At 47.8% G+C, this 27,962-nt stretch overlaps 2 protein-coding genes across 2 annotated transcripts in view; one reads left to right on the top strand and one right to left on the bottom strand.

Moving 5' to 3' along the window:
• The window catches only part of M1AP (meiosis 1 associated protein), a 568,197-nt gene that overhangs the window by 529,614 nt on the left and 10,621 nt on the right, over positions 1 to 27,962 (bottom strand). The window lies entirely within an intron of this gene.
• LOC138515425 (uncharacterized protein DDB_G0290685-like) lies at positions 17,854 to 19,365 on the top strand. Its single transcript, XM_069630270.1, has one exon. It carries the CDS (start codon positions 17,854 to 17,856, stop codon positions 19,363 to 19,365), a length of 1,512 nt encoding a protein of 503 aa, XP_069486371.1.

Genomic DNA, 27,962 nt, shown 5'->3' with positions numbered 1-27,962 from the left:
CATTTTCCTTCAACAAATCAAAGCTCAAGGGGATTATTTATTCATGTGGTTTACTGCACTGAAAATAGCTTATCTTATTTGTGAACCAGATTTTATGCTACCCATGCCTGCCACTTAGGCTGTGCCCATGCATTTTTTATAGAACAAAAATTGGCAATAAGGGCACATTGCTAGTGAGTCACATTGCAAAAGAAAACATTGCAAAAGAAAAAGAAAAAAAAAGTTTATTTGCCAGTTGGCATTTTAAAATGCTCATTTGCAACAGTTAAATACACCGCAAACCACTTGTGACAATTAGAATTTTCAGGAATATTGAAAAGTTAGGCAGTGACAAAGGCAGTATTCTAATGCCATAGTGGGATGTTATAGCCCAGGGCCAAGGCCTTATCTGGTGTATTGGCCCACAGTCAAGTAACAAGGGTAGGATTTGTCAACACCCGATTGAAGCCCCTCTCCCATTTTGTTATGAAATTAGAATACAGCAAAGTCCCAACCATGAGTCAAAAACGAAAGGTGCTTTGTACATTGGAATGGATTGCACATTGGAATGGATATTGTGAAAGTGGAATGTCGGCTCATGGACATACAGTAATTAGCACCAGGAATAAAGATCAGGGTGTTAAGGGCCAGCATTGTGTGAAACAAATCCGGTATCAAATCTGGTATGGCATGCCAAATGCAGTAATTAGCACCAGGAATAAAAATCAGGGGAACATAAATGAAAGAAAATGATCATCAAGGATCAGGAGAATGCTTCATATTTGTGCTAGGCAAAGTAAAACTACCCAACATAATGCCCATGTTGCTTCACACAACCAAGATAGTCCAGAGGACCAAAGACAACTGAATATCAGGGCGCACCAGGCTGGTTCACAGAGCCACCATGAGGATACTGCTGACTTCGGTGCAACAAATGGTGCAATGGGAAAATAAATGGAAGAAAATGCATATGATCCCATACTTGCCAACCCTACAGATTTGGGCAGTAGGCTACTGCCTTTTAAGCAGTCCTAGCGCCTACAGATTTCAGTGACAGATCCTACTGCTTTTTACAGTGGCGGCATGTAATTTTTGTGACTCTAAGTCAGGCTTCAGGACAAAGCATGCAACACATTAGTCTGTCTATACAGTGGACTGGTAGGTGATTACTTTAATTGGGCTCAGACCAATCCACTGAACTGACCGCTACTTGACTCTGTCCAGCACTCTTGCCAGGACAACTCTTAGGTGAACCACCAGTGAAAGCAAGTGGCAGAGTGTAACACCATCACACAGCATCTGCTGACAATTTGGTGTTAAGTTACCATTCACAATTATTCAATTTTTACATTTCAACATCTTTCCATGTTGTGCTGTTTGCATGTTTTGTATTTCCCTGTGATGTCATTGTTATGGGAATTATTATTTTTGAAACTTGAAAAATCCTACACATCTTTTTGGTCACATAATGTTGGCAAGTATGCGATCCTCCTCGCATGCGAGGGAACAAACAGCAGAATGTTTGGAAGAAGGAAAATAAATGAACGAAAATGCGTGCGAGCCTCGCACGCATTTTCTTTCATTTATTTTCTCCGTTCCAAACTTTCTGCTGTTTGTTCCCTAAACAGCAGAATGTTTGGAACAAGGAAAATAAATGAAAGAAAATGCGTGCGAGGCTCCCACGCATTTTCATTCATTTGTTTTCCTTCCCGGGACTCTAACTTCCTCTGGTAACCCTCCCGAGGGGTTCCCAGAGGAAGTTAGTTTCCAAGGTGCTCTTCCGGCAGCACTGCAGCAGGCAGCTATGACTGGCAGAAGTGTCAGCCAGTCACAGCGTCGCTCAAGCTGTGACTGGCTGGCAAGTCTGTCAGTCACAGGCTTGCCTGACTCTGGCATGCCTGACCTCTTGATGGGCGGCCGGCGGGCTCATCTCCCGTCGCGTCTGTGGCGGGAGATGCACCCGCCGTGGCTTGGTGCGATCGGGGGGCCCCGGCAGGGCCCCGGCTCAGTCTCACTTTTTGGACACTGCCGGGGCCCGGCCCCGGCAGGCCCCGGCCCACTTTAAGCACTGGTGGTATGCTCTGCCACTTGCTTTCACTGGTGGCTCATCTAAGGTCTGTCCCGGCAAGAGTGCAAAGCAGAGTCATGTAGCTGTCAGATCAGTGGTTTGATCTGAGCCCATCACTCACATTTATCACTTTCCCGTCCACCACACAGACAGATTAATTGTCTTAGAGTCACCTAAATTACCTACCACTGTAAAAAGCAGTAGGATTTGTCCCTCAAATCTGTAGGTGGTAGGACTGCTTTAAAAGCAGTAGCCTACTGCCTAAATCAGTAGGGTTGGCAAGTATGCACTCAGATGGTAATATTGAGCTAACAGCGTACTATACGACTTCATGGAATCCACACGCAACAAGGTTCCAAAAACCTTTGACATTTCTATCCCTTATAGTCTTTTCCAGCCGCTCCCACTGCAACTCAATAATGTTTTCTTTGCCTTCAAAAGTTTTTTGTATTCATGCTTAAGATTGTGCATATGTCCCGCTGTCGTAGATTTAATCCTAGCAGCCATCGATGGATTAAATTTAGCTCGCTGACATTCGCCGTCAAAGCATGGAGCGTCATTATGATATGATATGTCATTTATAAGGCACCTGTACACAGATGTATCTAGGCGTGACAAGGGAGGGAAGACAGAGGGATGACAAAACAAACGATCTTATTAGGCCTTGCGTCTTTCAAACCGTGCAAGTACGAGACGCAAAGTGCAAGGCAACGCAGCTCTGGCTAAGTGCAAGGGGGCACTTCCAGGTTTCAGATACAGCCCCTAATTGTGCCGTAGGCCTGGAGGCAGTGCAGGGGCTACTGGTCTGGGGGGCCAGGTACCCATGAGACACTGAGGGTAGCTTGGCTGCCAGTCAGCACAGCATACATGTGGGTCAGCAGGGGAGAGAGAGAGGGCGAGCAGAAGAGAAGAGGAAAGTCTTGAGCTGCTTCTAGAACTTTGGGTGGTTCAGCTCAGGTTTGAGAGGGGCAGGGAGGCCATTCCAGAGGGGAGGCACCTGCATAGGAGAGAGAGATCTATCCCCCACTCTCGGCCTGGAGAAGCTTATGACCCTCAGAGAGTTTGAGGTAGCTGAGCAAAGGCATCGAGAAGGAAGGTGATTAGGAAGAGAGAGTTGGATGTAGTGCAGCCCCCGGCCACAGACAGCCTTGTGGACGATGCAGAGGGTCTTGAACTTGATCCTTGCTGCCACCGGGAGCCAGTTGAGAGATTTCAGGGCCGGAGAGATACGGTCCCTGGCCTTGAGGTCAAGGACAAGACTCGCAGTCCTGTTCTGGATTAGTTGCAGAGGGCGGAGAGGAGAGGAAGGCAGATTGAGAAAGAGGCTTTTGCAGTATTCCAGCCTAGAGAGAACCAGAGCTCTGGAGACAGTGAGCTTCTGGGGGAAAGTGAGGAAAGGAAGAATACCTCTGAGGAGGTGCAGCTGGTAGTGGGATGTGACGTCTTGGCAAGGTCCGTGATGTGAGGAGAGAAGGAGAGAGTGGAGTCAAAGATGACACCAAGGTTTTTAGCCTCACAGGAAGGCAAAGGAAGAGGGCCCAAGGTGGTCAACCAGAGTGAGAGAGGGAAAGCGAGAGCAGGGGTCCCAATGAGAAGGATCTCAGTCTTACTGGTATTTAGGCAGAGGTCGTCGGAGACACACCAATCCTGAGACAGTCAGGAATGAGCAAGAGAGGAGAGGACGCTGAGGGTAGCCTGAAGGAGAGCTCAGTTTCATCCGCATAATAATGAAAGTTAGAGGAGAAGGTATACATAAGGTGGGCTAAATGGACCAGGTAGACAATGAAGAGCCAGGTTGAGAGATTAGAGCCCTGGGGAAAACCACAAGTGGAGAGAGAGGTGGTGGAGAGAAAGGACCCAAGTTGGACCTGGGAGGGTCGGTCCAGGAGGAAGGAGGTCAACCAAACCAGGGCCTGATCCGTGATGCCCAGGTTCTCACCGAGATGATTGATCAAGATGGCATGATTGACAGTGCCGAAAGCAGAGGAAAGATCCAGGAGGATGAGGACAGAGGAATGCTAGAATCGAGATTAGTGAGCAGATCTGCAAAGGTGTTCAGGAGAGCAGCCTCTGAAGCCAGACTGATGGTCACAGAGACAACCCACAGATTGAGTGTGGAGAGTAAGCTGGGAGATGGCCAGCTTTTCCAGGAGTTTGCCCAAGAAAGGAGTGATAGAGATCGGGCAGTAGTTTGCCGGACAGGAAGGATCGGCAGAAGGCTTTTTCAGTAATAAACAGTTTTGAACTGTGTACAGTAGTAATACATTTTGAATGAATAACCAACATATCAAAGGTTTTTCTTCATACACTGGGGGTGCACAAGGGAGTGCTTGAGGGCAAAGTTCCAGTAGCAAAAGAGTGATTGCAGATATCGGCCAAGGCTGGAGCGAGCAGTCAACGTGGTCCTTAATGGTTCTGGAGCAGGGGTGCACCTGCTTAGATGACACTTTCATAGATCAGACTTGTCTAGAAACCTCATCAGGAGTGGTCGGGGAAAAAGAGGAGAAAGGAGGAGGAGAGGGAGAGGTAGCCAGAGGGAGGCCAAGAGAGGTAAAGGGAGAGGAAGAGGGGAGAGGACAGGATGTCCTGAGTTTTAGTGGTGAAGCAAAAAACCAAAAGCCATACAGAGGGCCTGGGAGGGAACAGGAGAGGTGGAGACTGGAGAAGGATTGGCCATCTTGCAGAATTCAGCCGTGTTATTAGAGCAGCTTTTTAAAACCCAAAAGGGTTTCATCATTTTTGATGGTGAGGGGAAGAGAATTCCAGTGTTTAGGGGCTAGGTGTTGGAAGCTAGTGCCGCCTGCTCTAGTCATATTAAAGCGTGGTTATACCAATAGTGACTGGTTATTAGATCTTAAGGGTCTGGTATTTGTTTTTCTGGAAATTACCTAATTTAGGTAGATGGGAGCATTTTCATGGGGGCATTTGGAGGTGATGCACAATGTTTTGAAGATGATTCTGGCTTTGATGGGTAGCCGATGCTGCTCTCTTCTGGTTTTGGATATATGATTCGATTTTCTTATTCCGAGGGCAGCACTCAAAACTTTATTTTGTATCAGCTGCAATGTATTGAGGTTGGTAGTAGAGGTGCCTAGAAGTAGCACTGTCCGTATGACAATATGTGTCAATGAGCCAATTATATTCAAACATGTGTCCATCTATGTGGCCTCTTTTGCTCTTAGATCAAAAAGCGTGCGCAAAGAGTTGCTCATCTCCGAGTAGGCATAAGTTAAATGATTAACACAGTCACCCAAAAAGCTTGAATTACCCAGGACCCTCTCAGGTCCAGATCGGTTCATGCAGAGATCTTCAAACTGTGAGGTGCCTTCCCCCCCAGCAAAAATGTAAAAAGCAATAAAAGAAATTATATATATATATATATATATATATATATATTTTTTTTTTTTTTTATTATTTTTCTTTTTTTTTTCCAGATTGGAGGAAATGGGCGGGGTGGCTCACAGGGTCAGACTGGACCATAAAACTGTCTCAGGCACCAATGAAAAAGTGGCCCGCAGTTGCAAATGGATATTCATTTCTTTAGTCACACACTGTTTGAATAGAACCCAAGGTGTTTTTTGGTCAAATGTAAGCAAATTGTGATATTTAAAGAATATTTATTCAGCACCAATTACCAAAACAACTAGCTGCATAGTGAAGTAACTCACCAAACAGGCCCACATTGGCCAAAAAAGTCGCCCATTTTGACTGGCCTACACTAGCATTTTGCATTTTTGATACGGGCATCGCCCTATTGCCCTATAGGCCAGTCCGAGCCTGGCAGCTCATCCATAATGGGTAAGTGGGCGTCCACCCAGTGGCCCCCTCACCCATTATGGAGGAGCCAGCCCAGTGAAACACTGAGCACTCGCTCAGCTGCTTTTTCCAGCCGAGGGAGTGTTCCTGGGCTGGCTGAACTGTCAAAGCGAAACAGTGTTTCCCTTTGACAGTTAAAGTCCCCAGCCGCACATGCTCATTGATCCATGCAACGCTGGTTGTGTTTTGCTTCGCCAGCCTTGCATAGCTAATTGGAAATGCTGGCTGGGGCACTGCATGTCTGTGTGTGCAATGGGGAGCTCCTGCGCCTCCTCGCACACACAGACAGAGCAACCTTCAGCAGAGCATTTCAGCACCCACGTGCAGGCCCCTGCAGAAGGTACGTTTATGTTCATTTATTTTTTATTTAAATATGTGTATGGATGCATGTATGCTTGTGTTATGAGTGAGTATATGGTGATGGGTGCTCGTATGAATGATAGAGTGATTGCTGTGTGAATGTGTATGTGTATTTGTTTTGGTCCGTTGAGCTGATTTTGGCGAGCGGGGGATGGAGGGGAGAGGGAGGGTTGTGCAACAAAGGCATTTTAAAAATGGCTTTGTTGCACAATACCCCTACCCACCTGCCAAACTAAGCTCTCCTTCTGAGGCTCTGTGGAGCCCAGGGGACAGGGATGGTATATTTCTTACTGGATATCTATCTTTTTGTTTTGTTTGTTTGTTTATTTGTAGCGCGCACCAGACCCAGGGGTATCAGGGCGCGAGGACACGGACATTTTCAGCTTACATAGTTGCGAGATACAGAGAAAATATAACATAATTTACAGCATTGCAGAAATAGTACACAAATATACAAAGATAATATTGTACAAATATACATGGATGAGACACATTATACAATAGACTTTACATTGCGAGGAGAGTTAGAGCAGGTGTGGCACGTTTGGGCTTAGATATCATTGGTTTTGAACCAGTTGATAATGTTTCGTCTGAAGTGTGGGTACGTTTGGTCCGCCCTAAGGAAAGGTGGAAGGGAATTCCAGAGTTGGGCAGCTTTGACAGGGAAGCTATTACCACCAATAGTCACTAGTTTGAAGGAGAGGACTGTCAGACAGTTGGTATAGGCTGCTCTGGTAGGTCGGAGTGTTAATCTTCTATTGAACCTCTCTGTCAAGTAACGAGGTGCTGCATTATTGAGGCACTTGAAATTTAGTGAGGCAGTTTTGAGTCTAATTTTATTGATGGTGGAAAGCCAATTATATTGTTTCCTTGCTGTAGATATAATGGTCTCTTTTGGTCATTTCTAACGCTGCTCTCAAGGCATTGTTTTGGAGTATTGGAATGTTCTTAGTGATTTGTTTGCTGGATTCGATATATAAGGCGTTGCAGTAGTCACATTTAGACAACACAAGTGCTCTAGCCAATGTGGTGTAACTACTTGTTGAGAGGAAGGGTTTAGCAGACCTGATCAGTTTACATGTATAGGCTGCTGATGATGCCATTGCATTCACTTGTTTAGTCAGAGAAAGGCTGGCATCAAGGTTTTTACCTCCTTAGCAACATTGATCGTATTGCCATCTATATCAAATGAAGTATGGTATTGGCCGAGTTTGTTAATGTTGGGTGTGGTCCCGAGGATGATGAGCTCCGTTTTGTCATCATTCAGGCATAGACCATGGAGTGCCATCCATGCCTGGATGATGAGGTATTTCCTATCCACCAAGGCCAAATCTTGATTGTAATCCCCTGTAAGTGGGATGAGAATCTGGGTTTTATCTGCATAGTTAGTGTAGGTGACACCGAGACAATCCAGATCATCAAAGAGGGGCTTGGTAAAAATATTATACATAGTGGGGGAGACGCACGATCCCTGGGGAACACTGCATGTGATAGGAATGGGATCAGCTGCTTCTGATGTGGAGAACACTCCCTTAGATCTTTCACTTAAGAAAGACTGAATCCAAGCTATAGCTTGTTGCGAGAAGTGCGCTGCTGACTCTAGGTGGTTGCAGAGGACATTATGGTCCACCAGGTTAAACGCTGCTGAGAGATCTAGGAGAAGCAGTACGGCACATTTCCCCCGATCTCTCAGCTCGTCAACCTGGGCCTTAAGGTCTATGAGTGCAGTTTCGGTCCCATGCTGTGGTCTGGAACCAGATTGCCGGGTGCCGAGGAATTGGTTTTTCTCCAGGAAGTTCTGAATCTGAAGGTATGCCACCCTGTCTAGTATCTTTAGGAGGAATGGCACCGTTGTAATTGGCCTATAGTTTGTGGGTATAGCAGGGTCCAGTGTTTCTTTCTTCAGGAGGGGCAGAACCCATGATTGTTTAAAATTACTTGGGAGGGTACCTGTTGTGAATGACGCGTTGATGAGATCAGAGATGAACAGTGATAGGTTCCTCGCCGTGTCTTTTATAATTCGTCTATGTCCAGTTAAAAATACCACGCTTTCCCCCATTGGCCCCCCAGCGCCACTTGCAGACTAATTAGCTTTTTACCCATTTTTATTTTAAAGTATGCTCTAAAATGCAATATTTTAACCCATTATTTTAAAAGAATTTGCGAGCGGAAAACCCCCCACCTACCCCTACTCTCTATAATGACACCTGAAGTACTAACAGTATCTGATAATGCGAGTGTAATCAGCTGACCACTGACTACAATCCCATGCCTACAAAAAAGTACTCCCCCATCGATGTCCCTAAAACTACCACATTCTGAGACCATTACTCCTATGAATTTCCTGCCCTGGTTCCACCTAGAGGCACCTAAACACAATTGCACCAGACCAACCACCTGTGACAGCAACACTTGCCCACTCACACCACTCCAATGGATACAGCTATATGCCACCAGACCAACTCCAAACCAACCCTGCCCGACAACAATTAGGAACATGAGGTTAGGATCTAGGCTTAAAAAAACCTGCCCTACGCTACTTAACCGAAAAAACAAAGATAATAACACATTGTTGTACTCAAGGTTACAAACAGCCTATCCAGTGAAGAGCAGAGTTAACAATGCCTCTTCCCTACCTACAAGATACACACCTAGGAAGAGTAATCCAGAGAGCAGCACTGCCTTTATCAAGGGAGCCCTTATTAATGCTAGATCCTTGACTGCACATGCGCTTGACATTGCCGACCTCATAACATCAAATGAGCTTGACTTCCTAGCCATGACTGAGACATGGCTCCACGCTGCGGCAGTCAGCACTCTCACTAGCCATTCCTAACAATTACACCATTATAAGACTAAACAGGGATTCATCTAGAGGCAGTGGCGGTGCCTTTATAGCCAAGACACAACTTGGTATAAGAGCCTTACCCAACCTACTTTTCTCCTCAGGAGAACTATTGACTGTCAAATTACCCCTCATGGCATCTCGCACGCTGACCACCCTCCTCATTTATAGACCACCTAGACCTATATCCACATTTGAGGAAGATATCTCACTACTCCTTACGGCTACCTCCAAACCAGGATCTCAAATCATGCTACTAGGAGACTTCAATGTAGGCCTCCTTGACCCTAATGACGACAACGCCACAGCCCTTGCCAATACTATCTCAGAATTAGGTTTCACACATCGCATTACTGAGCCGGCCCATAATAAAGGGAGACTTCTAGACTGGATCACAGACATGAATTGCATCACTAACATTCTTACCAACGCCCCTTGTGCTTGGTCTGACCACCACTTCATATCTTTCACTATACAAATCAATAAACGTCCTAACCACTGCAACTCACGGGAACCACCAGCACTCACCAGAAACAATCGAAACATAACAGTGGAGAATCTACGCCCTCTAATACATCCCATCACCAAACACTCAAACCTTAACACGGACCCAGCAGCCCTAGTTGAGCTCTACAACAGTACCCTACTTCAAGCCATCAATTCCGTAGCGCCTCTGAAAATGCACAAAGCAAAGCCACATGCTCATTTAAACTCTTGGTTCACCCCTCACCTTTGAACCTTATGCAATAACAAAAGAAGTGCAGAGACTTCCTGGAAGAATCACCCCTGAGCTCCCAACAAAGAAGAATTTCAAAGAGCCTCTAAGAGTTATAAATCAGCCATTCACCTAATCAAAAGTGACATCTATAATGACAGAACACTCAAAGCTAAATCAAATATGAAAGAACTTTTTAGTATTCTTAGAGAGATATAATCACCTTCTCCACCTTCAGTCTCATGCACCAAGATACTCATTGGTGTACCAACATACAAAAAGCATTGCTAGACAAAATAGCGCTCCTTCAAACTAAAATCGAATCTAAAAAACACAGCCTCAGTTCTGACGCTCACTTACTTAAGCCTCAGACAACTCTGAAATCATGTAACCTCTTCACATTCTCCCCTCTCTCTCTATTAAAGAAGCAGAGGGCATAATCACGAGCCTCAACCCGTCAAGGTGCCAGTGGGACATCTGTCCCGCAACTATCGTCAAAGAGGTAGTGAAGGACTTTGCACCCTTTATAACAACACTAATAAACTCATCATCCGAAAATAGCACGGTCCCAACCAACCTGAAGGAGGTGTGGGTACTCCCACTTTAAAAACAAAGCCCAGTGTAGACCCTAACATCCCAACCAATTACAGACCATTACTACAGTACTGTTCCTTTCTAAAAAAAATCTAGACAGGGCAGCCTACCTCCAGATACAGGAACATCTTGAAATAAACAAAATTCTCGGCCTATGACAATCTGGCTTCAGACCTAGACATGGCACTGAAACGGCCCTAATAGCTCTAAAAAACACAGATGGATAACATAAGAGATAAAGGTGACTTAGCCCTCCTTCTGCTTCTAGACATCTCAGCCACCTTTGATTTAGTCAATCACGATATCCTATGCAAGCACCTCTCATCAACAGCTTACTTTTCAGATGAAGGTACAAAGTGGATACAATCATTCCTAGACGCCAGAACAATGAGAGTGTTCGCTGCAATTGCTTCGGCCGAGCCTGGACCAGTTACATGCGGCGTACCTCAGGGCTCCTGCGTCTCTCCTACGCGTTACAACATTTTCATGAAGCCCCTCTTGGATGATCTAGACCATTTGGGTGTCACCTACACTAATTATGCAGACGACACCCAAATCCTCATCCCTATCCCTGGCGATTACGATACTGACTCTAAACTTCTTAATTCCTTCTACCTAATCCTTCGGGCATGGATGGCCACACATGGCCTCTGCCTGAATGATGATAAAACAGAGTTACTACTCATCGGATCTAAAACCAAACTTAACAAATTAGACAGACAATTCAACACCTATAACATAGATGGTAATAACATGTATCCAATGATGTGAAAATACTTAGTATCTACCTTGAATCCTCACTGACTTTGAAGAAACAAGTCAATGTAACAGCTTCTGCCACAGCCTATACTTGTAAACTAATCAATGCCTGAAGACCCTTCCTGGGTCCTACAATTAGACTATTGTAATGCCTTGTACCTAGGAACCAATCAACGTAACCTAAAAAAATGCGAATACTCCAAAACAATGGGCTTAAAGCTGCGATGAATAGCCCCAAAACCCACCACATTTCCACAGTGAGATGTAATGCACACTGGCTATCAATCAATAACAGAATCACCTACAAAACCTTGGCACTCACGCACAAATGTCTCTACAGCTCAGCTCCTAAATACCTGGCCAAAAAATTCTTTAGAAATATCTCAGACCGACCAACTAGGTCCACACACCTTCACCGCCTCAAGATCCCTAGGTTCAAGTTACAGAAAGTGGAGGCAGGGTAGAAGTTTCTCTGTGCTAGCTGCTAAATCATGGAACACCCTGCCTACAGACCTAAGATCAGAACCATCATACTTCTGCTTCAGCAAAAAAGTAAAATCTTGACTCTTCTCTCAGGAGACACCATAAGACATTATACCCTCCCGACTGCCTTGCACATACCTGGCCTTGCCAGAGAAGCACTTTAGCTGCCCTACAAGTACCCGCAGAATTGCTCCCTTGATACATATGGTCCCTTCCCTTCTCCTAACAAATGAATGCTTTGCCTATTGGAAATCTAGAGCTCTGTTCTCATTGCATTGCACTTCCTAGTATGCCTATATATTCTGCATTTATCTTTTGTATTTATCGTCACTGTAGTGTATTCTTTATATACCTTCTGTGCATGTCATTGCTTCTGCTGCTTTTGAATTAATCTTCTATGAAGATCTGGATTAACTACTACAAAATGCATCTGTATTGTGTAACTTGTAACTTTCCATATAACCTGCATCTGTATTGTGTAACTTGTAACTTTCCATGTAACCTGCATCTGTATTGTGTAACTTGTAACTTACCGTGTAACCTCAAGAATGCGCCTGGATGCCCTTGGGCTTGGTGCGCTATATAAATATACAAAATACAAATACAAAATGACTGTATCCAATAATATCGGTGTGATAGAAATGAAAGGAATACCTTGCTACATGTTTGTTTTACTGTGCAACAACCAATCTGAAAACTCTCTGAAGTGTGGCGAAACTACATCTACCCTAAACATAATGTCAGACCACAAAACTATGTCACAGCCATGTCACTGCCAGGGGCGCAACACCTTGCTAAAAGAGTTTTCTCAATTTATACTTGTGCACACATTTTGGGGTGTTGTAATTGCATATTTACACTCCCTAAGGGCGTCCAGACAGGGGCGTCCCAGTTTAGAGCAGAACAGTGCAGGGTGAAGACCAGCTCTTGACCAGCCTCTTTGCCTATGAGCTTTGATTTGCTGCGTCCTGCTACATTTCTGTAAGTACCCATTAATTGCTTCTTCTCAGCTTTACCCTCGCCATGGGCTTCTCATGCTACATCTTCCTTTCTCTTCTACTTCTCTCTTCACCCTCCTCTGCTCAGAACCATCTCAACTCTCCCCCCATACCTTCATCTTTTCGGTAGACGTCAGCCACTGGTGGAGGAACTGTTTCCCAGCTGCTGCTCACACTCTGGAAGGAGACGTGAGCAGCCTCTTCCACATGGTAGGCTTGGAGGTGGTAGCCAGCAGCCAGGAAGACCCTGGTAAGTACATGAGTGAATCATGGGCCCACTGATCAACAACACCAATAGAATGTCAACATACATAATTTCAGTTACCAAGCCCATATTTATCCAGACAATACACAAGCAATGAATATAACACCTCAGGACTGCACATTAGGAGGCATGGTAGATGTGAACTACCTAAAAGACTCAACATGGAGAAAGAGGAGGCCCTCATGTAGAACATATTCAATTACCATGGAACAGCAAGTATCATGGACAGTCACCCAATCACCTGACACATTGCAATCACGCAGAACACCCACGTAAGAACACCCACGCAAGAACACCTCTTCCAAATAGCTGACACGCGCTTACCGCATGGCACAAATGCTCCGCTGTAGATGTCCAGGTCACACTGACAACAAGTGCAACATATCAGTAGATGGAAGGTCTCCATGAAGAGTGTGTCCCACCTGATATCGCACTCACACCAACATTTCTAGCAGGGATCCCTTCAGCTGACAGGTACAGGATACACAAGCAACAGTGGGCCAGCCCTACATAGGCACCCATTACCTTTCACAACTGTGAAGCACATGGCATCACAGTCCAGGCATCGCACACATTCCCGACAGTTTACATTCACACCCAAACATCAAGCCAATAATCAATCATATTATGTACCTCATGAGGCAGGCCCCCATGGGGCCGTAGCACCCTTGGACCCCATAGTACACTTCATGAGAGCACATCCCACAACATTCCAACAAGGCTAATAGTGCAGTCTCCTGTCTCCCAACAGAAACAGACGTCACCCAGGACCCCATGATGGCACCTAGGATGGCAATTGCCCAGAAAGAGACCTCCAGGACCTTGCTGTCAAAGAGCGCTGCTGCTGGCACCTCTGGGAGCACAGGCACACCTGCCATGGTTGTGGACCCAACTCCAGACATGTCGTAACCTGCAGGACCACCAAGCCACATTCCAATACTGCTGGTGAGTGTGGGGTGCAACCCACCCACCCAAATGCAGACACCATACAGGCACCTCACCATCTGCCCCTGTGAGGCAGATGTCCCAAGAATTCTCCTGCCAGCATCTCGCCCACGCACTCTACACCCTCAACCTTTGTCAGCTGGCTGTGCCCTCTATTAGCATCATCCACAGGAAACAACAATCCTTACCTGAGGATGATAAGGTGCATGCAGTCCACGCATCTGGCATCAAGAGAAAGCACCTCCATCGGTCTCCCAGGTCAGTGCGACATCACACCTTCGATTCCATCTGGAATAGGCTTTCCCATATTGTGCTTCGCCAGGAGGCAATGCAGAGGATTGCTCAAAAGCAAATAGGCCACTGACAGGCTATGCAGGATGCGGTGCAGGGTGGACGGACACTGCCCTCGACCATCTGTGTCGCTGTGCTGCTGACCACATCAAGCAACACCCTCATGAGCCAACGGTTGCTGGATTTGGCATCGCATATGTATGCCACCAAATGAGTCCTTGTTCAGAGCCATTACCCACACCATGCAGCATCTCCGGGGCGGTGAACCGGGCTGTTCTGTGTCGGTTACCCCAACTGAGGGATTGGTGCCGAGCACACCAGCAAGGCGCTCACAGCGCCACGCCAGTCATACTACCACACCAACAAGGAAAGGTGACAAGAGGAGAAGGTTCCATGCTGATTTTGGTGAAGCATCATTGACCATATATGAGTGTGCTTCTGATTTTGGTGGAGCATCTCTAACCGCATGCAAGTTCTATGGTGATTTTGGTGGAGCATATGTGACCACATGCAAGTTTGCTGCTGATTTTGGTGAAGGATCGCTGACCGCATGCGTGTTCGATGCTGATTTTGCTGCACCATCTCTGACCACATGCGAGTTTTCTGCCTACTTTGCTGCTGCATCAATGACTGCATACAAGTTTGATGCTGATTGTGGTGGAACATCTCTACCCCATGCGAGTTTGCTGCTAATTTTGCTGCAGCATCTCTGACCAGATGCGATTTTGCTGCTGATTGGAGGTACATTTCTGACTGCATGCAAGTTTGCTGCTGATTTTGGTAAAGCCTCTCTGACCACATGCATGTTTGATGTTGATTTTTCTGCAGCATCTCTGACCACATTCGAGTATGATGCTGATTTTGGAGGTGCATTTCTGACCACATGCGAGTTTGATGCTGATTTTGGTGGAGCATCTCCGACCACATTCGAGTTTGATGCTGATTTTGGAGGTGCATTTCTGACCATGCAAGTTTGCTGCTGATTTTGGTGAAGCTTCTCTGACCGCATTCTAGTTTGATGCTGATTTTGGAGATGCATTTCTGGCTGCATGCGAGTTTGAAGCTGATTATAGTGCAGCATCTCTGACCGCTTGTGAGTTCGATGCTGGCATAGGTGCTATGGAGTCTTATGGAGTCAGCCTGCTTTTTAGCACCAGAACAAAGCAGGCAGCTTCTATAGGACTCACACGTGGCGGAGGTAGTCACAATAGGACTGATGCGTGGTGGAGGTATTCACAATCCGGATTAATAACGGTTTTGTTCTAACCCGGGAACACTTGATGTTCGAATGAGACAATCTGAATGTGTATGAGTCCCCAGTCCAAGTATTAACGGGGATAAGCAAAATCACCGCCCAAAGTGTTTAAACTATGAGAACATGCCTATTTTTTCAAGTGAAATATATATTTTAATTAGGAAAAAATGCACCACTCAGAAATGTGAACTACATTTGTACAAAACTTTCCAAAATGGGACGTAACCTCCTCTTACCTAAAGTTTTTATGGAGCCCTGGCTGCAAGTACAGGGCCACCAGAGTTGAGAAGATGCCCCTGCAGGCCAGGAAGCAACCACAAATGCTGAATTCTGGGCGTGGGGGCGGGTAAGGATTTAGAAACAAAGGCCGATTCTCTGGGCTCCGCTGAGATATGGCAATATAGCCACAGGACTCCCACCACTAATTATAGACTAAGGTTTCCACCACCGAGGCCACATCCTAACGCCTGGCATGCTCTGACTTCAACGCTGGGAGCCTCTCGCCTCCCTCCTCATGCAAATAAAGTGCTCCCTCCTCCCCCGTGCAGCAGTGCACGCCCATTGCCTCTGGCCGTTGCCAGTGTAAGTTGACCCTTGTGAAAGAGCTATGTGCCTGCTGCCGTGTACTGCCATTGCCTCTGGCCGTTGCCAGTGTATGTTGACCCTTGTGACAGAGCTCTGTGCCTGCTGCCATGCACTGCCATTGCCTGTGGTCGAAGCCAGTGTAAGTTGACCCTTGCGACAGAGCTCTGTGCCTGCTGCCATGCACTGTCATTGCCTCAGGGTGATGCCTGTGTAAGTTGGCCCTTGTGACAGCTCTGTGCCTGCTGCCGTGCACTGCCATTGCCTCTGGCTATTGCCAGTGTAAGTTGACCCTTGTGACAGAGCTCTGTGCCTGCTGCTATGCACTATCATTGCCTCTGGGCGTTGCCAGTGTAAGTTGGTCCTTGTGACAGAGCTCTGTGCCTGCTGCTGTGCACTGTCATTGCCTCTGGGCGTTGCCAGTGTAAGTTGGCCCTTGTGACAGAGCTCTGTGCCTGCTGCTATGCACTGTCATTGCCTCTGGGCGTTGCCAGTGTAAATTGGCCCTTGTGACAGAGCTCTGTGCCTGCTGCTATGCACTGTCATTGCCTCTGGGCGTTGCCAGTGTAAGTTGACCCTTGTGACAGAGCTCTGTGCCTGCTGCTATGCACTGTCATTGCCTCTGGGCATTGGCAGTGTAAGTTGACCCTTGTGACAGAGCTCTGTGCCTGCTGCTATGCACTGTCATTGCCTCTGGGCGTTGCCAGTGTAAGTTGTCCCTTGTGACAGAGCTCTGTGCCTGCTGCTATACACTGTCATTGCCTCCGTTGCCAGTGTAAGTTGGGCCTTGTGACAGAGCTCTGTGCCTGCTGCTATGCACTGTCATTGCCTCTCGCCGTTGCCAGTGTAAGTTGGCTCTTGTGACAGAGCTCTGTGCCTGCTGATATGCACTGTCATTGCCTCTGGGCGTTGCCATTGTAAGTTGGGCCTTGTGACAGAGCTCTGTGCCTGCTGATATGCACTGTCATTGCCTCTGGGCGTTGCCATTGTAAGTTGGGCCTTGTGCCGGAGCGGCAAAGTCACACTTTTTTCTAGGGCACTGTACCTGCCACCATACGCTAACAATCTCTGTGGGTGTCATCCATGTGGTTTAAACCGTCTACTAGCTCACTGTGCCAGCCGTCATTCTGCTAGTGCCCCTGGGTGCCACCATGGTATGGGAAAAATACTGAGTGGGCACTGTCCCTGCCGCCGTACTCTGCCAGTGTGTCTCTGGTGCCACCATTGCAGGTGGGCCTTTCTAATAGAGCACAGACGGCGCTGCAGTACTGTGTTGCATCCGCCAGTGCCCTGTTGGGAAGGTCTCTGGTACCACCTCTGCAGCTAAAACTTCCGATTGGGCCCTCGTTACCCACCTCCACACTCTGACAAAGGTGGGTAGGTAGCCACTCTGTCTGAGGCACACCAACCACCTGCTCGCGAGTTGCTCTCGAGTTGAGGTGGCACTGGCACCAGTCAAGTCCAATGAAACTTCCGAGTGGGGATCAGCAGAGACTCGCTGTGGCTCCGAGAGTGTGTGCATGGCGGAGTGCCCCCACCATTCGCTTCGCCACGTGATGTGGGGACCGGACCTCTGCCACCCACGGCTGGATAGAGGCCCAGCCCACGAGGCTGAACGTGCAGGCGAGGACACTTAGAATCGGCTTGACTGCCACAGGCGCAATTCATGGCGGGCATTTATCAATTGCCAATCACAGGGGCAGGAGGTAGAGCAGTGGCCAGCCCGGGGAGGAGGGAGGCTGCAGGGAAAGCCACGGTGAGTGCGAGTGCGGGGGTTTGGGACGGCGGAGTGAGTGGCAAGGCAAGAAGGCGCGCAGGTGGAAAGGGAGAGGAAGTACCTAAAGAGCTGAGGCAGCAAGAGGAGAGAGGACACCACGAAGGCAGGAGACACGAGGGTGATGGGAGAAGAGATCAAGCAGGACAACACGTTGCAGGACATGAACATCAACAAAATCAGGAGTATGCAGAGAAAGTTAAGAACAGGGAATATGTTGGGGAGTGGAAGGACGGAGAGAGAGAAGAAGGTAAAAAGGCCGCTAGAAAAGAAGGTAAAAAGGGGCGGGAGAAACGGAAGAGACAAAGTCACCGTGGGTATAGACGTGGTGGACAGTCCGGATGACAGTACAGAGGATCAGACAGAAGGCGGTGACGAGGTAGACAGTCCAGGTGAGAGTACAGAGGATCTGACAGAAGGCGGTGACGAGATGGACAGTCCAGGTGAGAGTACAGAGGATGAGACAGAAGGCGGTGACGAGATGGACAGTCCAGGTGAGAGTACAGAGGATCCGACAAAAGGCGGTGACGAGATGGACAGTCCAGGTGAGAGTACAGAGGATCCGACAGAAGGCGGTGACGAGATGGACAGTCCAGGTGAAAGTACAGAGGATCCGACAGAAGGCGGTGACGAGATGCACAGTCCAGGTGAGAGTACAGAGGATCAGGCAGAAGGCGGCGACGAGGTAGAAAGTCCAGGTGAGAGTAAAGAGGATCAGACAGAAGGCGGCGACGAGATAGACAGTCCAGGTGAGAGTACAGAGGATCAGGCAGAAGGCGGCGACGAGGTAGACAGTCCAGGTGAGAGTAAAGAGGATCAGACAGAAGGCGGCAACGAGGTAGACAGTCCAGGTGAGAGTAAAGAGGATCAGACAGAAGGCGGCGACGAGATGGACAGTCCAGGTGAGAGTACAGAGGAAAAGACAGAAGGCGGCGACGAGATGGACAGTCCAGGTGAGAGTATAGAGGATCAGGCAGAAGGCGGTGACGTGATGGACAGTCCAGGTGAGAGCACAGTGGATCAGACAGAAGGCAGTGACGAGATGGACAGTCCAGGTGAGGGTAAAGAGGATCAGACAGAAGGCGGTGACGAGATGGACAGTCCAGGTGAGAGGACAGAGGATCAGATAGAAGGCGGTGACGAGATGGACAGTCCAGGTGAAAGTACAGAGGATCCGACAGAAGGCGGTGACGAGATGGACAGACCAGGTAAAAGTAATGAGGATCAGACAGAAGACGGAGACGAGATGGACAGTCCAGGTGAGAGTACAGAGGATCAGACAGAAGGCGGTGACGAGATGGAAAGTCTAGGTGAGAGTACAGAGGATCAGACAGAAGGCGGTGACGAGATGTACAGTCCAGGTGAGAGGACAGAGGATCAGACAGAAGGCGGTGACGAGATGTACAGTCCAGGTGAGAGGACAGAGGATCAGACAGAAGGCGGTGACGAGGTGGACAGTCCAGGTGACAGTACAGAGGATCAGACAGAAGGCGGTGACGAGGTGGCCAGTCCAGGTGAAAGTTCAAAGGATCCGACAGAAGGCGGTGACGAGATGGACAGTCCAGGTGAGAGTAATGAGGATCAGACAGAAGGTGGTGACGAGATGGACAGTCCAGGTGAGAGTACAGAGGATTAGACAGAAGGTTGTGACGAGGTGGACAGTCCAGGTGACAGTACAGAGGATCAGACAGAAGGCGGTGACGAGATGGACAGTCCAGGTGAGAGTACAGAGGATCAGGCTGAAGGCGGTGACGAGATGGACAGTCCAGGTGAAAGTACAGAGGATCCGACAGAAGGTGGTGACGAGATGGACAGTCCAGGTGAGAGCACAGTGGATCAGACAGAAGACGGTGACGAGATGGACAGTCCGGGTGAGAGTACAGAGGATCAGACAGAAGGCAGTGACGAGATGGACAGTCCAGGTGAGAGTACAGAGGATCAGACAGAAGGCAGTCAGAGGTTTCCTAGTATTACATAGGCACTAGCAGCCAGATACCAGAAGAGCGTCTGACTGCCAGTTGCTTGAGGGCAGAGGGAGTGGGAAAAACCTTGGGAAGGAATGGAGAGAAGGTTAGGCGAGAGATAGCTCAGGTGTTCCAGCTGAGACCTAAAGACAGGTGCCCTGGTGCAAGTGAGCACTGGAGTCTTATTGGGAAGTCCCAAAGACCTAAATTCTAAAACGTGACCTTACTGGTGCCGTGTGGCTGTGGGTTCCCCCATGTCTTTTTGGGGAATTCAGGAGGTAAATTACCAATACGATTGACATTAACAGTAATTTAGCCTGGCAGTTTTAACATTGTTAATGCCAACAGGGCCCATTGTCCCTGGATAGCCCCATTGGAGGTGGCACAGTGTGGAACGAGCTTCCTCCCTCTAGTTTCATGTCTCCTTCACTGTCTCATCTCGCCATTCATGTCCATCTTGTGGCCAGAGTATGCCCTTTCCCGCCCTACCTAGAGTAAGGCGTCCTCGAGGCAGAGCCTTCTGCTCTAGGAATGGCAAAGACACAAAAGGCCAGCTGCGCCGCTCTTGTGCACACAGACTGTGTGCTGGGACAGCCCTGGGACCACAGAAAGAGCTTGTATTCTCTGCTCACCATGAGACAAGAGGCAGTGCTTTGTCAGATGGCCGCCTATGCGTGCCATTGTGCATAGACTACGCTAGCCCAACAGGCCAATTCAGGATAGAGATGCCAACTACCCAATTCCACAAACAATTTCCCCCTCTGCATACACCTCTCAAACTCCTAACCAAACACAACCACAAACCTACAGTACAACAAACCGCACAAACTTCACTACACTGCACAACAGTACACAACGACTACCAGCCGCAAACACCCCAGGCCCAGCCAATGGACCCACCGGGCTGAGGCCGCCAAGAGCACATCACTGCTCTCTTGCACTTTTCCAGCTTCCTCCCACTAACTCGCCCTCCCTTCCTCTTTCAGAGCCGCCAGAGCGCCAGGGGACCACTTTGGTGGTGATAGTGGGCGGTATAAATATCCTTTAACATTAACATAGATGTATGTTCTACACCTGTATATGAGTGGTCACATTTCTGCCTGTCTCTAAACCACTTTTCATGCGTGTGAATGTGGGCCAGTGTGTTTAACTGCTGAACTTTAATCAAGTCTATGCAAAAAGGGGTTAATACACCTTAACTCGGACAGGGTTTGAACTCTTTGAGGCTACTAGGGTGTGAGCTGGCACACTAGAAATCCTTACAATAATGACAATAATGATAACGTTTAGAAATTTTGCCATGCCATGAGACACTGGATGTTTCTTTCCCTGTGCCATCCTTCCCATGTGTGGGACCCCTCCATGCCTGTGTGGGTCCTGAAGATGGGGGAAATGCTTTACCCTGGGGCGCGGTGGACTGAGAAGGCCAGCCCAGAGCTACTCAGCATGGTGTCTTTTCTGCCCCAGTACAGAAGGGCGCAGTGGGGTAATGATTACCTTCTGTTGGCATGGGGAATGAGGTTGCATGAGTATGATGTATGCCATGCTTGATGTTATGAGGTAATTGGAAGGTGTGAGGGTGTAGGTGTAAGGGAGGGACACAAGGGTGGCATGTTGATTGGCAAAGACTTTTATTAACAACAACAACGCAGTGTAGTTGGAGGAAATCCTAACAGACTCTACCTTTAAGAGGGGTATCCCTTTCTCCACAAACCCAGCTAATGATACTATATGTGTTAGAATGTCCAAAGTAAAGTTTGCCATCCTGTGTCCAAATCCTAGCCTATTAATCACAAACTAAACTTAACAAAAGCTGAAGAGGGAAATGTCTCTTGGCTGCCGACCTGTGGCCCAGTTTCGTAGTTCAAAACAAAAGTTCAGAAAAGCTGCAGTAAAGCAGAGAAAAGATCCACTAGACTCAAGTGGTTGATTCCCTTGCCCCAGTCTTTCCAGCTTCATCCAATGTTGTCTTCTGTGAGCAGACCCGCCTCCTAGGTACTACAACAAGGTAAAATAGCCTTATTTTCTCTCCCAAGGAAAGACTGTTCCTTTCACTTGCTGCAGGTCCCAGGCCCTGTTCCCAGTAACCCTTCTCTTGGCCCACTCTCCTGCCAAGTGGGGTACACACGTTCTTCAGGTCCCAGTTAAGTCTCTGTTTTCATTTGCGCTCACAGCCTTGGTTTACCCTCCTGCCAAGGTCTCAGAGTGTCACTCGTACATACAACTTTGTATTCCTCTCGAATGTAGTTCAGGGAGCACTTTCCCCAACATGGGATCCAGACCCCGTTCACGTGTTCGCTCACAGTGTACTTTTTTATTTAATCTCACTCTGCTCCACAGCCCTGCTTTACTCACCTGCCAAGGTCTGTGAATATCAATTATAGCTGCAAAGTTTGTATACGCCTTTATGACTGGTTGGGCTATGCATTTCTGATATGGGTCCCAGACCCCCTTCCCATGGTTAGTCACAGGATTTTCTTGTTTTGATTTTTCTTGAGTTCACGGCCTTCGTTTACTCTCCTGCCAAGACCTGTGAGTACCCCTTACATTTATAAGGTTTGTGTTCCTCCTTTTTACTGGTCGGAGTATGCCATGCTGATATAGGTCCCAAATCCCCTTCACTAGATCACTTTGTCCGGGAAGGTGTTCTCTCTTTACTTCCCTTTGTGCCCCATGAAGTCTTCCGCGAGCCTGCTTTTCTCCTGGACACTCTCTCTGATGTGGGTCTGCATGCCCCTTGGCAAGGTCTTGGTCCGCACCACGCTGAGAATGAAGCCACCATTGTTCTCTTCCCACTCTGCCTTTGAATGACAATTGACCAATCACATTGTTTCAAAGACTAGAGTGTATACCTTAGCTCTTGTCAGTGATCTTCAATACTCATGGCTCTTCCTCGTCCCAGTGTTTTCTGTCTGAGATATCTTGCAAAAACAGATGGGAGCATTATGTATTGGGGAATGGAAGAGGTTCTGAGGGAAGGTGAGAGGGTTGCAGGGATACTGCATTCTCCCGAGATCACCACTACTCTCAATGCAGTCCTCCTTCCCCATGAGATCCTCATGCTGAATAGCACCCCCAGGAGGACTATCGGGTAGAGGCATCACCTCCCTGGCCACATGGTAAGGGGCTCCCCCTAGGGAAGAAGGGACAACATCTGAAGATTTGTCACAGAGGGCAATGGGATTGCAGCTCTTATGTAAGAGTAATGGTAAATTCAGACGCCTCCACTTTTGTGTGGGTGTGACCTTGGTGTGACCTTGGTGGCAAAATACCTGCATGCCTAGCCAACCTCCTGACCAGGAATGCCTGTGGCTTTGAGGTCTATCTTTTGTTCTCAGTTCTGGACACCCTTTTATGGAACGCCCTAGTGTGGGGTGATAGAATGAGTGCTACATAGGAATGAACTAAGCAGGGACATCAATTCACCAAAATGCTAGGGCTAGGGGAAGTGACACTGCACAGCCAATGATACCACATGAAATTATGTCATGTGACATTTTACCCTGATGACATCCTAGGATGTAACCACATCACCGTTGACTTCATGGTGTAGCCCGTGGCAACAAATGGGACGGCTGGGAAGGCTATATGCTTGTCCGCTGATGGGAAAATAGAATTAAAAAACAATAGACACCACAGTTCGTGTTTAGTGTTTATGCATTATGTTGTGTTTACTTGGGGAACCTTCCTGGACCGAACCATCGAGCGCACCTTGGGGATGGATGGAATGTTGAATGAATAAAGGGAAAAAGCCTGAGGCGAAAGGGCGAGACATTGCTGTTTGACTGTGGCGAGTTGATGTGAACATGCCTGGAACATCACAAACAACTGGGTCGCTGTACCCGGTTATATCTGCACTGTTTGTGGTTTTTTGACACTGGAGAACTTGCATTACAACACAGAGTTCTACTGCGCTTCTAAGGCGCATTGGTACCTTTAATTGGGAGTCACTGCCGGAAAGTTCAGTGAAGCAAAGAGTCAGCTGTGCTTATAAGCACGCCCACAACGCCCTTGCGGCGGAAGCCTGAGGCGAAAGGGTGAGACGGTGCTGTTTGGCCAGTTGGGGAGCCGCAGGTTATATTTACTGACTGTATTTCGAGTGCTTGGCCACATCGGTGCACGAGGCAATAACAGAAGCGTGCCTTTAAAATGCAGATACTCATTCTTCAATCAAGGTAAGTCCAGAGGTTATCCACCCTGAGATCGGAGTGAGGGTCAAGTGTTTTGGGTGTTTGGCGGGGCTTGGAGGTGCCACGCCGGGAAGTGGACCCAGGACAAGTAGCGCATGAGCAACAAGCCCCACCTCAATCTGAAGAATCCAGCCCATAGCAGCTTGGTGCGGTAAGTCTGTGAGCAGGCGATTTGGGACTGGGGCTGGGCCCGCTGTCCTCCCTGCCCGCACTCCACAGAGGACAAGAAAGGCAGGGCCTGGAGGGGACGCTTTGAGCTCTCGAGCGGCGAGCCAGTGACTGAGTGAGTGCTCGTAGGATCGTGATATGGTCTGGCAGCGGAAAACTGTGGCAGCCTTCGCCAGTCATCCCCAAGTGAAGTATTTGTGGTGAACGGAGAGGAGGGGGGGGGGGGTTTAGAAAGCCCAGCAAGCTCAGTGTGAAACACAAGCAGAGCATAGCCGGGGATTACTGGGAGCCGCCTTATGAGCGCTGGGCCCCATAATTAGAGCTCAGGAAGCAAAAGGGGCACCGCGCGTACGACCAACAAAGGAAACAATCCACTGGGTGGGTAGCTGCCCTACCTCTCTCTAGAAGGGAAACATCCAAGATTGTGTGGAAAACAGTGGGATAAAAACATCCCCAGCAGAGGATATCAAAGGAGAAGGAAGTTTGTTCCATTGGATCCAAGAGGCGGTGGCAAATACCCCCTGACTGGTAAACAGAGGGGAGGTGTAATCAAACAAGATCAACCCCAGTGACTCGAAAATGAAGCTACGAAGCACAGCCCAATTGGACCTAACAAAGGTGCCAGAGTGGGATGGTTCATACCTGGAACCAGTGGCACACTCTACCACAACGGGAACACCTCTGTCGGGCGGTACATTAGAAAATCCCACTAAAAATGTATTGACAAACATGGCACAAATACATGGTGGAAGGCAGCAGCTTGAAGAAGAGAACAAAGGGAAGGAAAGTCGAGATGAGCAGGTAAACCACTGGAAAAGAGTCTTGGAATATATGGTTACCACCAGGAATATGCAAAGTGAAATTAAGGAATATTTTGGGAAGAGACGAAGTAGAAGTATGGATGAACTGGCTGAACTCCCAAACCTGAATTGGGGCCATCCTGCAGAAAGCAGCATATGGAGCGAAATCCCACTGGAAGATCTGCGGAAAGAGGCAGCACCAGAGGATGAACCTGAGGAACAGGGGAACAGAATGGCTGGAAATGAAGATGATGAAAGGGAATTATGCATCGAAAAAGACACTTATAACAAAGACCCCTCTGTAGAAAGGGGGAGAGATATAGCTGAAGCCTCAACCCCAAATGGTAAACCCTAAGCACTCTGAATTATGTTCTAAACTCCCTGGTCTCTGTGTTTGAACTGTTAAGAGGGGAGGTTCAATCCCAAGTAGGGACACTGTTGGAACTAACACATGAAATGGTGAAATGTGATGCAGTCATGGTTGGTCTCAGTAACGTGATTAATGTTACAACAGCTCCATCAGTAACGGAGGTCAAAAAAGAAGTAATAAAACAAAGCAATGATGTAGATCTCCTTCGAGCCCTGCTGATTGAAAATGGAAATGTGGAAGAGAGCAGGAGAAACCAGTTGCTAGAGGCCATGCGACTCTGGCGAGATAAGCCAAAACTGAGGGAAAGTGAGAGTCATACTGGTGAGGTAAACCCCAAAACATTCGACGATACACCTCTGTCGGAATCGACAATAGAAGAACTAATGAAGACGGCCCAAGCATTAGACATTCAAGCTGAGATCACAAAAGAAAATCAGCAAACTTTGGGAGAAGAGGCGGCAGAAGCCCTAAATGGTTGAGCTTCAAACTGGACAGAGGCAAGCAATCAAAACTACAGGAGGAGAAGAAAGACAAAGAAAAGACGGAAGGGCAAGAAAACTGAAATGGATGCTCGTCCCCATACAGCAAAAAAACAATAAAAAACCCTAAAAAAAAAAAAACAACTAAAAATAAAAATATTTACAAAGATAACGAATACTGTGCTATGGAAAACGAATGAAAATTAAAAGTAAAAAAATCACAGGGGAAGGAGCTGGAGAACTGTTTAGAAGCAGAGGACAGTAGTCCAGAGAGCCTTGCGCATGATCAGATAGGGGCAGTAAATGCCTTAGAAGCTGATGAAAATAACCATACTAAAGTGGTACGTGTGAGTGTGGGCCTCCAAACAGATGCACAATTAATAACAGACGAAACGACAGAGCCCCAGATTCATGGAATTATTTGCGTGTAAAACGCAGATTTGCACGCCATTCTGCCTGGAAATCCCCATACGAAAACAGGGTTTTTCGGGCAAAATGGCATGCAAATCTGTGTTTTACACGCAAATAATTCCATGAATCAGGGGCAGAGGGTCAAGGGAAAAAATGTGTGAAAATTGCCCCAATATTTCTGCAGAAAAAGCGACATGCGGCAGGAGCAATCACACCTACTAGGAGTGGAAATATCAGCACTGGGGGATTAAGCATAAAAATGGCACGATATATACATGAGAGTAAAAAAGAAAGATCTGAAGCTGCAAGAGAGCGGCCATAAAGAGATCTCCCGACCAATGATCACGAGCCTGGGGGAAGGAAAATATCCAACCATTCCAGGAATAGGAACGGGCTTGGGGAAGTCAAACAGGATGGGACCTGAGGAGCCCAAAAATAGTGAGCTCCGGGGGGACCAGAGAAGTGAATCGGTTATTCTATCTGAGATTACAACCGGTTTTGAAATCCCAAAACTTTGGCTGAAGATCAAAACGAAAACAACTATACCCAAATTTCTATGCAGAACTGTGATCTTGACTATATTTAAAAAAGTCAAATGTCTTTTCCTGTTCTCTACTGATGACATTGAGTATGTTAAATTCCCAGATAGGAACAACTCTTTTATGGTGGAGATAGGGCTGAGCTCAAAAAAAGCACAGTCTGTGATTCTAAAGGCTACTAGAGATCTTGAACATGAAGGATTAGTAGTGCTCAACAGCCTGCCCGTCATTTGCCCCGTTGGCCTATCCCAAGCCAATAGCAGACAAGGGGAGTCTCTGCAACGAGACGGAAGAGGTCCACAGGGTCCCAGCGGAAATGGAGAATCGGGGATTGCCCCAGGGGCTCTGGACCAGGATAAAGCCTTGGCGGCCCTACCAGATATTCTATCACAAGAAGCATGGGTCTAGGTACTCAGGGGCTTTAGTCATAAGGGGCTTCATATGGCGAGCTGGAACACGCGGGGCCCCAGCACATTTAGGGCAAAGGACACAAGAGACTATCTTTTTGGGAAGATGGACATATTGCTATTCCAAGAAACATGGCTTGTAAACCCAATAGAGATCGAAGGGTTTGTAACTGTTGTGCGCTTACTTCTTTCAGGGCTGCCCGCACGCCTCCCGTCATGCTCCAGCACGGGGGTACGCTCGCACTATGGGCGTACCCCGGGAGGTCCTGGTTGGCAGCTCTGGCCGCATCACCATTGGCAATTAAAGTGTCGGCGGCAGGCCCCCATGGTCTCCATTGCGGGTAGAGGACAGTCACGTGTATGGGGCGGAGCCTTTCCCTTTCCGTGTCACGCGATTCCTCTGCTTACAATCTCCGCCGTACAAGGCTGTCACGTGATCCTACTCACGCGTTATTCATGCGCTCACGTGACAATTAGCAGGAAGTACAAAAGGATGCCAAGCACGCCACTGAACGCTTCTCAGCTGTTGTTTCTGCAGCGTTTGGCGTTTGTTTCGCTTCTGGTTTGTTTCCCTGGATTTTGGACTTGGCTTTGTTCTCTTGAATTTGTTACGTCTTTTTGTCCCTTGGATTTGGCACCTACATTTGGATTGATTCAGTGAACTGCCTTGACCTTGGATTTTGGACTTGGACTTGCATCTTGGATTTTGGTACCTGGACATTTACCCTGCTCTGGCCCAACCTCTGAACTACCCCACTCTCCCTTCAGGATACTCTCCATTCCCCTCTACCCTATGGTGGCGTCCCATGGCTGTCTAGTTTAAGTAACAACCTTGTTACTTCTGTTTTGTCTTCATCCCGACATCTATTAGACACCAGGAGGGAGAAACTGACACCTATTGGTAG

This window comes from Ambystoma mexicanum, chromosome 6q, assembly GCF_040938575.1.
Source record: "Ambystoma mexicanum isolate Mex_15411 chromosome 6q, UKY_AmexF1_1, whole genome shotgun sequence".
In the NCBI taxonomy this organism is placed as follows: domain Eukaryota; kingdom Metazoa; phylum Chordata; class Amphibia; order Caudata; family Ambystomatidae; genus Ambystoma; species Ambystoma mexicanum.
This window is presented reverse-complemented; position numbering and strand designations above follow the sequence as displayed.